The sequence below is a fragment of the Amblyomma mixtum genome, chromosome 4 (genome assembly GCF_055824585.1).
Source record: "Amblyomma mixtum isolate Tamu chromosome 4, ASM5582458v1, whole genome shotgun sequence".
Taxonomy (NCBI): Eukaryota; Metazoa; Arthropoda; class Arachnida; order Ixodida; family Ixodidae; genus Amblyomma; species Amblyomma mixtum.
Genome location: NC_143015.1, coordinates 68,654,105 through 68,667,371, shown reverse-complemented (window position 1 = coordinate 68,667,371; position 13,267 = coordinate 68,654,105). Strand labels below are relative to the sequence as shown.

General features: G+C 47.7%; 1 protein-coding gene across 1 annotated transcript in view; it reads left to right on the top strand.

Moving 5' to 3' along the window:
- Positions 1-6,485, top strand: part of LOC149346781 (uncharacterized) — a 30,121-nt gene extending 23,636 nt beyond the window's left edge. Inside the window, exons 10-11 of the mRNA XM_089541423.1 lie at positions 109-271; positions 6,427-6,485. Coding sequence (XP_089397549.1) covers positions 109-271; positions 6,427-6,485 — 222 coding nt within the window. The remainder of the gene's footprint in view (positions 1-108; positions 272-6,426) is intronic.
- Positions 6,486-13,267: the final 6,782 nt, after the last annotated feature.

The following is a 13,267-nucleotide window of genomic DNA, read 5'->3' as shown; positions in this document are numbered from 1 at the left end:
GCTACTCTATACTGAATAGGTTAATGTTTCCGCTGGTTTTTAACAGCCCATTCACTCTGATGACCGCCCTTGAAGACCTCCCACCGGCTTGCATTTCGTTGCCTACAGTGCATCCTGAATCAACTTCCAGCGGACCAGTTCCGCACTGTTCTTGGCGGCATCGTCTGCCAGCTGATCACTGCCATTAACCAGGCGGTACAAGGAAACTTCGCACTACGGGTGACTTTCGCTTTCTTCAGAACAGCCATCACCTTCGCGCTTGGCGTCACGTGTGAGTGTTTCGAATACTTCCTTCTGGCCTGAGAAAGCGCTTAGTAAGCTATCATATTTTCCGGATTATAACTGGCACTTACGTGTGCTCTGCAGGAATCCATACGTGCTGAGATTTCAAATTGACTTTTCTCAGGCAGCCCGCACTAATTGTCAAGTTCTGTGCATGCATAGAGCTTGTTCGTAGATGTGTAGTATTTAAGGGGCAATCTATATATCGTCTGCACGCAAACGTAATTCACAAAAGTAGCTGCCAAATAGCACCTGCCTCTGTTCTTCGATCCTTAGATTTGTAATTCAGGTATACTGTATTACAAAGTGTTTAAAGTACGAGGGCCAATCAGTGTTCCTTCTTTTATCACTCGCCATTGCTGCTTCTTTGCCAATAGTGCCTGATGTCGCTTTCATCTTTCCTCAATTCCAGGCCCTTAACTAGCTAAAAAAGACAGAAACGAATCTTTACTGCGGCAGACGGCGATGACATCGTTCTTGCTGCGTGACTCGACGCTACTCCACTTTTCTCGAACCGCAAACAAAAAAGAAGGTGTTGGCGTGTATTTTATAAATATCGCGCAATTATTTCACTGGATTTCACTCATTGCTCGACGGTGGTATAGCAGTTGTGGTGAAGTAAGTTTCAAGAACAGCGAGAGTTGAAACAAAAGCCATCGGAAAAGGTTCGCCAAATTTCACGCGCGGCTCTGTGTTTTCAGCGGCGTTCAGTATTTGGTTGAGGCGTTCAGGGTAACACAGTATAGTCTGTGAGCAACGTTCTGTGGAAGTGTTTGAAAGCCACTGGAATTTGTCGGCTTGGGATAAGAAGCAACAAGGTGACTGTGATGACTTACAACAGTTTTGTAATCCACTCGGACAGGCAGATGCCAAGGTCCCATTATTTTGCAACTAAAGTTGGGCTTGCGAGGGGCTAAACCATGCTAAACTATAAAAAAAAGCTTTTCAGTCGAATGTGAAACCTCTTCTGGACCCCGAATGGCTTAAATAAGAAGAAATTCTAACTAGAAACATCATAGACAAATGAGCGTGTTGATTCTATGCGACACTGAGACACTTCAAACGCATAGCAGAGCGGCTAGTTCGCATCGAACCAGTCACTAATTAAAAGGGACAGTCTACTGTCGCAAACAAGCGTAATAACATGACACTCAAAGTTCCCTTCTTTCTCTAGCGCTGCTGCAGCCTAGAGCTAATTCTTTAACTCGAATTTCCCAACCCTGGTTCGTTCCATTTTTTCGCACTCAGTACAAACTGCAATCATTAAAACACAACCTACCAGTCTTGCTAAATAAACTCAAACAAGTAACCTTCAAATCACCATATGGCAATAGCGATGATAGAACTCTCTGTTTAGGTAGGATTTCGAACTGGCAAGCGGATTCAATTCAATTCAATTCATATTTATTTACCAGAATACTGGACGGCCTCCAGGGCTAAAAGTTGCAGCCAGCAACTTGACTGGGCCCTGGAGCCGTTTACAAAGGCAACAGCAGACGTCGGTTCCGAGCAGCACAACAAAAATATTCACAACGCTATGAACAAAAATGTGCAAAGAAATAGAGACATGGTAGAATATTTGTCATTGCAATCATACTCTCATTTACAACTGTGAAAAGTGTATTCGTAGTTGCTTTGGCGATTTGAAGGTTACTTGTTTGAGTTTATTTAGCAAGACTGGTAGGTTGTGTTTTAATGATTGCAGTTTGTACTGAGTGCGAAAAAATGGAACGAACCAGGGTTCGGAAATTCGAGTTAAAGAATTAGCTCTAGGCTGCAGCAGCGCTAGAGAAAGAAGGGAACTTTGAGTGTCATGTTGAGAAAAATAGAAAACATGCAACAAGCGATGTTCATAGTGATGGTCAAAGCTAACAATATTATATTCTGCAAATAAATGTCTTGTTGTAGACTGACGGTCAACGTTAGCTATGTTACGAATGTACCTTTTTTGAAGAACTATTATTTTGTCAGTATTTGCTCTTGTCGTGCTTGCCCACACTAAACTACAGTAGCTCATGTGCGGGGCAAATAATGCATTATATAGTTGAAGTTTAACCTTTTGGGGCAAGAAAGCACGACATCGAGATACGGCTCCAGTCACTAAAGAAATCTTGTTTGCAACATAGTGTATATGAGTGTCCCAACTCAAATGGCAAGAAAAATACACACCAAGAATTTTATGAGCTTCCACAAGATCAATACTTTTGCCACGAATCATTAGGCACCTTTCAAGAATCAATTTCTTATTACGGGCTCGAAATAAAATAGCTTTCGTTTTCTGAGCGTTTATTTTCATGCGATTTGACTGGGACCAAACAACAATTTTTCAAGTACATCATTACAATGTAGCACAAGATCATTGGGATCGTTTCCAGAAATAAGGACACTACTATCATCAGCGTATATGATGAACTGAACACTGTTGTCAATATGAATTATGTCATTTATAAACAAGTTGAACAGAAGCGGACCTAATGCACTTCCTTGTGGTACCCCACAAAATATTGGAAGTAAGGATGACTGTTCGTTCTTAATGCAGACAGACTGGCTTCTATTGCTGAGATACGACTTAAGTAAAGCATGAGGTTTTCCGCGGATGCCATATGAAGTGAGTTTTTCAAGAAGTATGTTATGATCAAGACAGTCGAAAGCTTTGCTGAAATCGACAAAGAGGCCCAGCGTGTATGCTCCATTGTCAATGCTCTGCAATATACTTTCTTTTATCATGAGCAGCGCCGTTTCAGTCGATTTGCCCTTTCTGAAGCCAAATTGACAATCAGTCAAAGCTTTAGTCTTGTCTAGAAATTTTATTAGGCGTAGGTAAATGATCTTTTCTAGTCCTTTGGAGAAGACAGGTAATATAGAAATCGGTCGATAATTAGTTACTTCATTTTTGCTTCCACCTTTAAAGATTACAGCGACTCTTGCTCGCTTCATACCCTCAGGAAAAACAGCCGACTCTATTACTAGGTTAAATATATAAGACAGTACTGGACTAAGATATTCAATTACATATTTTATTGGCTTGATTTGTACGTTGTCAAAATCTAGGGCCTTACTGTTTTTTAAGCACAGAAACGATCTCTGCACTTCATTTTCGTCTGTCGGGTGAAGGAAGATGCTTTCAGAGGTACTGGTATGTATCGTGTTTAATGTTGCTCAGCTGTAATTACCGTAATTTGAGACATTAGTAAAGTGACGATTGAAATGATCAGCAAGAGCTTTACCACTTAGGTCAATGCCATTAACTGTTAGGGTTTCTGGCAATGAATCACATTTTTCTCTGCCAAGAACGTTATTTATTGTTTTCCAAATAATATCCGACCGTTTTTCGCCGATGTCGGAGAAAAGATACTCGTAATAAGCTTTCTTTGCTTGCCTAAGCATTGCATTTAGCTTATTTCGGAATGTTTTAAATTCTTTCAGGCTTTCCTCCGTTCGCGTGCGAAGAAATTGAAAGTATAGACGATTTTTCTGTTTGATTTGCTTCAGATGCTCTCTGGTCACCCACGGTTTTTTTGCCTTTTTTGAACGTTTCAGTGTTCTAAACGGGAAGTGTGCAGCGTAAACTCGTGTGAAAATTTCTTTGAACTTGTAGTATGCTTCGTCAACCTCAGTTTCATTAAACACAGGGCTCCAGTCACACATGCTAATAGTGTTTTTGAATGACTCCAGTGCATTGCTCGAGATATGCTATATATTATTAATAGTCTACTGCGTATTTGGTACGGACGAAGTCAAGCTCCGCCAGCTTTACCTCTAGTTAAAAATTCTATGGTGCAGACCCTATAGTGACATCAGCAAAGTTTTTTTGTGGGTCTAGGCCGTGATACACGGCCACCCACGTGTCCCCACTGCTCACGGAGTCCCCACTCTTCATGTCACGAATTTTATTCAGGTGTCGGGAAAATAAAATCTCCTTTCCTGAACCCATCTTTAGCCAAAACAAATGTGTCTTCTGCCGCCGAACAATATCAAGAAAGCCAGAATAATCCAAATAATTTATTCTAACCTTCCGCGGGATCTCAGCGGATATAGCGTTCGAATCTGTGGGGACGCCTTCGTCCCCTGCGTTCGCTTTCCAGCAACGCACAAATTTCCTGTGGTTAGCTCCCCCCGCAAGGCACTCTTCTCAGTTGGGTTAATTTAACTAACAGGGGAGGGCGCTAGTGTCGCAGCGACACCAGCGCCACGGATGGCGTTTTGCTGCGCGCGCGCGGGGGATAGCCGGTGCTCTTCTTCTTGGCACCGGGAAAGCGAGCGGACGTCTCGCTCGCGGCTCCGCTCGCCGGCGGGCGAGCTCGTGTGGCAACATGTTCCCCTCAGCTCGTCCCATACGAACTCGGAGTTTTTCCCTCTGCCCTACCATGGGCGAACATTCGCTCCTAACCGTGCTGGTGAGTCGGACATCCTCGATTCCTCAGTGTGTTTTGTTGCTAGCTGGCGTTATTGTTGCTATAGCAATTAATTCCTTGTTTGTGTCAGCCAGTGTGTCGTTCCTTTGTTCCCGCAGAGCAAGGCCCGCCGTGGTCGCCATGCGCTCGGTAGCGCTCGCGACCACGGGGTGGGGTCCGCGCGGTTTTGAACTGTGTCAGCCGCTGTTAAAAGGGGAGAACGTGTTTATCTTCCCCAGTTTAAAATCCACAAATCACAGCCCATGAACGCTGGTTAGAATCCTGGCTCCGACAGCCGCATTCCCGGGGAGGCAAAATGCAAAAAACTGTCGTGTGCTGTGAGATGTTAGTGCACGTTAAAGAAGTTCAGGTAATGTAAATAAATCCAGGGCCCTACACATCGGCGTAGTTCATTGCAAAAGTGCAGTTTAGTACCACACTTACCACAAGGTCACCGAGAAATGGTTGACGTACGTGGGACAGGTTTACTTAGACGTTTTGGGACGCACAAGGCAGCAGGGAGCTCGAGAGAGGAAGACGACAAACCTTTAGCCACTATAATGGCAAAGGTAAGTTCCAGATAATACAGTTCAACATGGTACGGCGCCACTAGGGGATTAGTAATGTGGCATTACTCTCTCTCTCTCTCTCTCTCTCTAAGAGCACCCAGCCGACGCCGCAGCAATGGGTAGGGGGTAGGGAAGGGGTGTCGCAAGTGTGTGGTCCTGGTGTAGATGCGCTTGAGGTGATAGTGGGCGTGGTACGACTTCATCCGGGTAACGTGGAGTCCAGCCGTCTAGAGGACCAAACTGTCCGTTGTAGGAGACCTTTGTAGTTTTCATCACTCATTTGGCGGAGCACTTCGCATGGGCCACAGTATCGGCGTAGACGCTTTTCAGAGCGCGTTCGCATGCGAATAGGCTCCAAACCCAAAATTGCTCGCTGGGTTGCTGACTCGCAACTCTGCGGCAGAGGCTTTAACGTGAGCGTCGCTTGCTAGCTGGGGCTAGATTCGCTGTCCAGCGAGTTGGCGGGCGGCCTCGGCGTGTCTAACGAATTGGTCAGCACCCGCAACAGAGGAGTTAGTACTAGATTGAAGCAGCATTGCGTGAAGCATGGTGGTTTCGCGGCTGGAGCTCAGTAAACGTAACGTCGTTTCTTGGATGGCAATGTTGTATGCAATGGTGACGTTATGGAGTACTGCATCCCAGTTCCGGCAGTCCGCGTCGACATACATGGAAATCAAGTCGGCAATCGTCTTGTTGAGCCGTTCAGTGAGTCTGTTCGTTTTAGGATGGTTGGCTGTTGTTTTGCGGTGACATGTCCCGCTCAGTCGCATAACCTCGTGCGTATGAGCAGAAGTGAACGCTGTTCCCCGGTCATTTAAAACTGTCGTTGGCGCGCCGTAACGAAGCATAATGTTTTGTATGAAGGAGGTCGTGATTTCATCCGTTGCAGCACATAGAAGAGCCCAGGTCTCACAGTATCGGCCGAAATAGTCGTTGGTGGCCACAATGTAACAGTTACTAAGCAAGCACGCCTGAAATCGCCCGAGTTAAGTCATGCCCACTTCGTGGAAGGGAACTCGTGGCGGATCAATAGGATACAGTAGTCCGGCTGAAGTTGACTTAGTCGGTGGCGTCTTGAGACGTTGTCATTCGAGGCAAGTTTTGGCGTAACGTTTCGCAACTGTTGCTACGATGGGCGAGTTTTACTTTTGGCTTTGTGCCAACGTTCGGGAAAAACCCAGGTGACCAGAAGATGCGTCATCATGGCACGCCTGCAGGACTTCGTCGCGAAAGGCCGTAAGTACGACGAGTAGATAGACAGCTTTCCTCGGGCTTTAGTCATTCTTGAACAGAATGGCGTCTAGTTTATACAGAACGACCAAAGACCGCACGAGAAATCTCGCGGAGGAGACCGAGTGCTTCCTTCAAAATGCTCATTTTGGGGCCTTAGTTCACTATCGTCTCTTTGGTACTGAGTATGAATGGGCGTGGGAATGGCGCTGAGAAAAACGAAATCGTTTTCGAGGTCAGCTCTGTTTTCCTGAATAGGAGGACGAGACAGACTTCCGGCGTCATGTGCTTCCTCTCGGACTTGTAGACGACGGCGACATCAAATTCTTGCGGTCGAAAACTACAGCGTGCAAGCCGTTCTCAGGTATTTTTGAGGTTCGCCAACCAACACAGCGAGTGGAGACTTGCGTATGCGGTTGCTCATTCGAGACCATCCTCTCACTGCTAAAGGACAGCACCGAGCCGAATGTTCCTAGCGTCTGTGCGCCGTTCAGTAACGGCGTTTACACGACGGGATTGAGTTGAGGGGTTGAGTTGGAAACCGGTTACTGGGTTCATGTAAACACGGCAGAGTCGGGTCCGGAAGTCGAGGCAGCGAGTCCAGTCAACTGCGCTGCAGGGGGTGGGTTGACTCGCTCGACCCCAAGGGCAGATGGCATGTAAACCAGATCGAAACGAAGAGTCGGGTCAGAGGGAGGGGAGATGATAAATGAGAAGCTGTTTTTCGCTTACGCCATCGCGCCTCGAAGACAGTGGTGCGGTGGCGCAATCCTGGAGGCTGCCCCTACCCTCTCCCACTGCGCTGCTTGACGCTTGTTGTCGCTGCAGTTGAACCGATCTCGACTCGCTAAAACCGAGTTCATGTGAACACGCAGAGGTCGAGTTGGGCTGGCCTTGCTAGACTCAATCCCCCGACTCGACCCGCCGCTGTCGGGTTTCTGTAAACGAGGCTAGCGTAGACTGACTCGTCGGAGTGTACAAGTATGGGCGTACCTTGGAGACGAGTTCAGAGGTGTTCGAATGACTGTTGTGACTCCTGGCCCCAGCAAAACCGTTCGACATCTTTCGTGAGGCGTGTTAGGGGCTCCCCGATAAGGGACGAATTCTACATAAAACGCCGCTTATACACGCAGAGACCCTGAAAGCAATGCACACTTCGCATATCGGTTGGGACGAGAAAAGTAGTGACAGCAATCCCGTAACTAACTCCCTTAGCTCTCACGATGTGGCCCAGGAACTCCAAATTATAGAAAGCGAAGTGACACTTTTCGGGGTTCAGGAAAAGACCAGCCGAACGAACTGCTTCGAACACAGTGTGGAGGCTCCTCAAGTCCTCTTCGAACGCGTCGGAGAAAATGGCAATATCCTCCAGGCATAGAAGGCAGGAATGCCATTTCAGAGAGATGGAGAGAAACTAATTTAATAAAAAGAAACGTACCGCAAGTACGATGTCCATCATCCGCTGGAAGGTTGCAGGAGCCGAGCACAGGCCGTAAGGAATCACCCGGAATTCGTGCCAACCATCCGGGGTGATAAAGGCGTGTTTCCTCGGTCACGTTCATCTGCTTCGGTTTGTCAGTAGCCAGTGTGTAAATATAGCGATGAGAAGCATGTGGCATGGCGTAGCCGGTCCAGAGAGGCGTCAGAGCGTGGCAGAGGATAAATGTTTTTTTTGGTGACTTTGTTTAGAGCGTTGTAATCAAAACAAAACCATACGCTTTTATCTTCCTTTGTCAGAATAACAGGCAATGCCCACGGCTTCGTCGACGCCTGTATCTCATCTTCATTGAGCATTTCTTGAACATGTCGCCGTATGGCACCACGTTATTTCGAAGAGATTTGATAAGGTGGCTGACATGACGGTCGGTAGATTTAGTGGACTATAAACCGGTGCTTTGTGCGCTGAGTCTGTCTATGCTTAGAGATCTAGGCGAAAAAGCCGCGGAGAGATTCGTTAATGCCCTCCAGGCAGTGTTTCTGATTGGTCATGAGGTTCGGGTTCATGTCTGCTTTTATGGGAGTGCTCTGTTTCTCTGCTGAGGCCGGCGTTTCGGACAACGCGTGTTCTCCGCCGCATGCTCCGAGTTCTTCGAAAAAGGCAATAGCTGTTTTGCGAGGCAAACATTGCGGTTCGCGACCAATATTCGCCACGAAAAGTTCGTTTCGCCCTCTGTTAAGTTTAGAGATTCCGCGAGCAATAATTGCCTTCCTGACCCACCAGCAGCGACACGTTGGTTTCAGCGATGCCACTAGTGCCGGGCCTGTTATCGTATTCTATGAAAAAACTAGCGAAAGCGAAGACGCGGGACAAGAAGGCACACACATGCACACTGTCGCCGGACATACAACTGATTTAGTTCTTGCCATGCAAGTACTTCGAGTTTTGCGCAAGCGCACAATCAAAAGAAAAAAAAGGATAACATACTCAAGTCCGGTCGTCATTTAAGTACCGACGAAAAACGCCGCTCTTTCTTTGTTATCACAAACGGATTGCTTATGAACGACCGCGCATCCTTTTTTGTTAAAAATGCTCTAAGCAGTTCTCCCTCGTGCCTGGATTTCCCCTGTCAATAAGGCTCGTGCATTGAAATAGGGACCAGCATTTCCGGTACTCTTTAACAAGTAAAGCCAGGTTGCTCCTTGTGCCCGTTTGCAACGTGTTGACGTGTTCCCTGAGGCCTTCATTCAGGCATTGTCCTGTCTGCCCTATGCACACTTTCCCACAGGACATTGGAATCGAATGCACAACCCCCGCCGCACAATTTGGGAACTTTGTGTGGCGGTAGGTCTTGCAAGCTTATTCTCTTTCACCGCCGGAGATGCGGGCACAAAGACCAGAAAGCTTGCGGGGGACTGAAAACACCAAGTTAACAGCAAATTCTAGGCACACTTTTTCCACGAGAAAGTGTCCCAGAATTTGGTGTTAACTGGCGTTAAATTTGGTGTCACGTTAAAAGAGGTAGGAGAACAAAAGGAAATAATTTTAAACGCTCGCATTATTTGACAGTATTAAAAAACACAGCAGACGTCGCTTCAGACATCTTTAGATACTGTACGGAATCACCCGAGTACACCTTGCAATGGCTTATTGCGGCATGTCTCAAGGCTGCGTTGTAACTGCCAACGAAACCGTGAAATGGCTGCGAGCATTTGCACGGTTAGAAAACCTTCGCGTAAAGTGATTTACGAAAGGTTTACATGGCAGTAAGTGTTCTTGGGCACACTTACTGCCATATAAACGGCCGATAAGTATCTTAGATCTTCCTGCTTCAGCTTATTTCGCATTTTGTGCGATATCACAGGTTATAACGACCTCCCATCATTTGTTTTCTTTCTGGAGCTGTCTGCACTCATTCCTCAGTTCTCTCCATCTCTACATTAGTCTTCTCTGCGCAGTCCCCTTCCTGATGTCGGTATATACCAACCGTCTTCTGGTATATGCCTCGTCGGCCCCCGTTAAATGGCCAACCGGGAGCAGCCTTCACTCCCGTAGCTTTTGTGCTACCTGTGTAATTTTAAGCGTTCTTATTACATGGTCATTGTGATCTTAGACTATAGACGCTAATTAACCAGGCTGCTAACAGCGAAATATACTGCCAATCACTCTAATCAACGGGCCCTGCCCGTACTCCGTCTAAGTTGTTACAATTTCGTTCACACCAGGAACAGCACACTGGAGGTGAAAAGAACACATTTTTTTCGTAGCAACTTGAAATTATGTGCACCCATTGCAGGCTACCTAGCCATATGGCGGAAACATTAATGCTGCTTGCGACAACCTTGGCATACAGCCGCTATTTTAAGCTATTAGCCACTCGCCTACACACTGGACGCACTCGCCGGCTTTTGCAGACGATAGGCAGCATATGAAGCTCACCTCATTGGGTACGGCCGCACTACAGCTTGTTAGCCCGGTATTGGGGTTTAACGTCACGCTGCGGTACATGAGCTTCGGAGACGCTGTTGTAGAGGATCCTGATATCTCATCCATATATAGTGTTTTTGCCTTTCTCGTCTCGTCCATCGAAATACTGCCGTCTAGGCGGAGAGTCGATCCCTCGATCTTAGGCTCTGCACCCGGCCGCCATGGCGGCTACATCATCGCCCTCGGTCTGTATCTGGAATACCTCTATACAACTACACATAAGTGAGAACAGATACAAGGCAGCCACCAGACACGGAGTTATCAAGTCGTTTCTAGTGTTTAAAGAAATGTTGCAAGGCTAGCATGAAAATTAGCTGGATGCTAAGCAAGGGTTTCACCAATAAAGTTTCAGTAAGGAAGGGTGTCAGGCAGGAAGGCACGATATCGCCAGTGCTATTCACCGTCTGTTTGCAGGAGGTATTCAGAGACCTGGATTGTCAGAAGTTGGGAATAAGAGCTAATGAAGAATACTTTTATAATCTGCGATTCGCATGTGCATTGCCTTCCAAAGTCACCCATGAGATGAATTGCAAAGCATGATCAATGACTTAGACGGGCCGAGCAGAACGGTGGGTCTAAAAATATTTCACAGAAAACCAAAGCAACGTTCAACAATCTTACAAGGGAAGAGCAGTGTAGAACTGGGGGCACGACATCGGTCGCCGCACAATGCTCACCGCACTCCTGATGTTTCAGGTGCTGTCGTACTGGCAACCTGCTTGTACGTGGTGCCGCCCTGATCTACCGCCCTCCGAAGATTACAGCGCACCTGCTGGACCTAATGCCGCCTATTCCACGCTCGAGACACCATTCCCGACGATAATCGCCGTCCCCACCTGGCAACCACCCCTATCCATTACGTCATCAACCACGGGACTCGACGGTTCCCTACTTAACCAGCAGATCCTCCCGGTCCACACGGGGCACGACATCGGTCGCCGCACAATGCTCACCGCACTCCTGATGTTTCAGGTGCTGTCGTACTGGCAACCTGCTTGTACGTGGTGCCGCCCTGATCTACCGCCCTCCGAAGATTACAGCGCACCTGCTGGACCTAATGCCGCCTATTCCACGCTCGAGACACCATTCCCGACGATAATCGCCGTCCCCACCTGGCAACCACCCCTATCCATTACGTCATCAACCACGGGACTCGACGGTTCCCTACTTAACCAGCAGATCCTCCCGGTCCACACGGGGCACGACATCGGTCGCCGCACAATGCTCACCGCACTCCTGATGTTTCAGGTGCTGTCGTACTGGCAACCTGCTTGTACGTGGTGCCGCCCTGATCTACCGCCCTCCGAAGATTACAGCGCACCTGCTGGACCTAATGCCGCCTATTCCACGCTCGAGACACCATTCCCGACGATAATCGCCGTCCCCACCTGGCAACCACCCCTATCCATTACGTCATCAACCACGGGACTCGACGGTTCCCTACTTAACCTGCAGATCCTCCCGGTCCACACGGGGCACGACATCGGTCGCCGCGCAATGCTCACCGCACTCCTGATGTTTCAGGTGCTGTCGTACTGGCAACCTGCTTGTACGTGGTGCCGCCCTGATCTACCGCCCTCCGAAGATTACAGCGCACCTGCTGGACCTAATGCCGCCTATTCCACGCTCGAGACACCATTCCCGACGATAATCGCCGTCCCCACCTGGCAACCACCCCTATCCATTACGTCATCAACCACGGGACTCGACGGTTCCCTACTTAACCAGCAGATCCTCCCGGTCCACACGGGGCACGACATCGGTCGCCGCACAATGCTCACCGCACTCCTGATGTTTCAGGTTAGTTACCTTAACCATTGCAAACAATACCGTAGTAGCAACCGTTTCTTGGTGATGGTGTCGTGCCCCTACGACTCGAAGTGGCGCGATGTTTTTCACATACTCACTGATGTTCTAGCTTTCAACTACCTGTCAAAACTCATGCTAATATTATCTGGTGACGTTGAACTCAACCCTGGCCCTGACACGGCCAAAGAACCATTACCTGTTGAAGCCCGTATTCAGCGACTCGAAGAAAGTTTTGCAGCACTCCGCTTAGAAATAGCTAACCTCAGTGTGACTCAAGTCTCGCACGAAAAACAAATAGCCGATTTAAGCAAACGTCTAGCGAATCTTGAGTCGCCGGAACACTCACCGAATACCGTCAATACGCATAATGAGACTGACCACATACAGCGCGAAATCGCAGTCTTAAAAGCTGCCAACATCGACACCAAAAACCGTATGCGCCGCAACAACTTGCTTTTCTTGGGCCTTGACGACACAAACACCGAAACATGGACCGAATCGGAGAACAAAATTGTACAACTTTGCGCAGATCACCTTGACCTTCAACTCGACCGGAGTAGCATCGAACGTGCCCACCGTATTGGAAGTCATTCCGACGACAAAAAACGCCCCATCATCGTAAAGTTTGTACAGTTTAAAACGAAAGAGAACATTCTTTCCCAAGGGCGTAAACTTAAAGGGACGAACTTCGCCATAAGAGAAGACTTTGAATTTCCCACACGCAAAGCACGTTCGAAGCTGCTCGAGTTCATAAGACCAAAAAAATGTGCCTTTAAACTTGCTTTCGACAAACTTTATGTAGGCAGTAAATGCTATTATTATAACGCTGACGCTGACAGCGTACTGGAAATCCCAAGCTCAGCAGCTACCATGCGCAGTAACACTGAATCACCCCCCACAAACACCCAGCGAAGCGATACGTGACGCACCGGCCAACAAGTACTTTCACCCGTCATTATACAGCGTCCATCACTTCACCTCGACCTGAATATTGCGTTCACAAACATCCGAAGCATTATCCCAAAACGCGATAAACTTGAAGGTTGCATTACTGACAT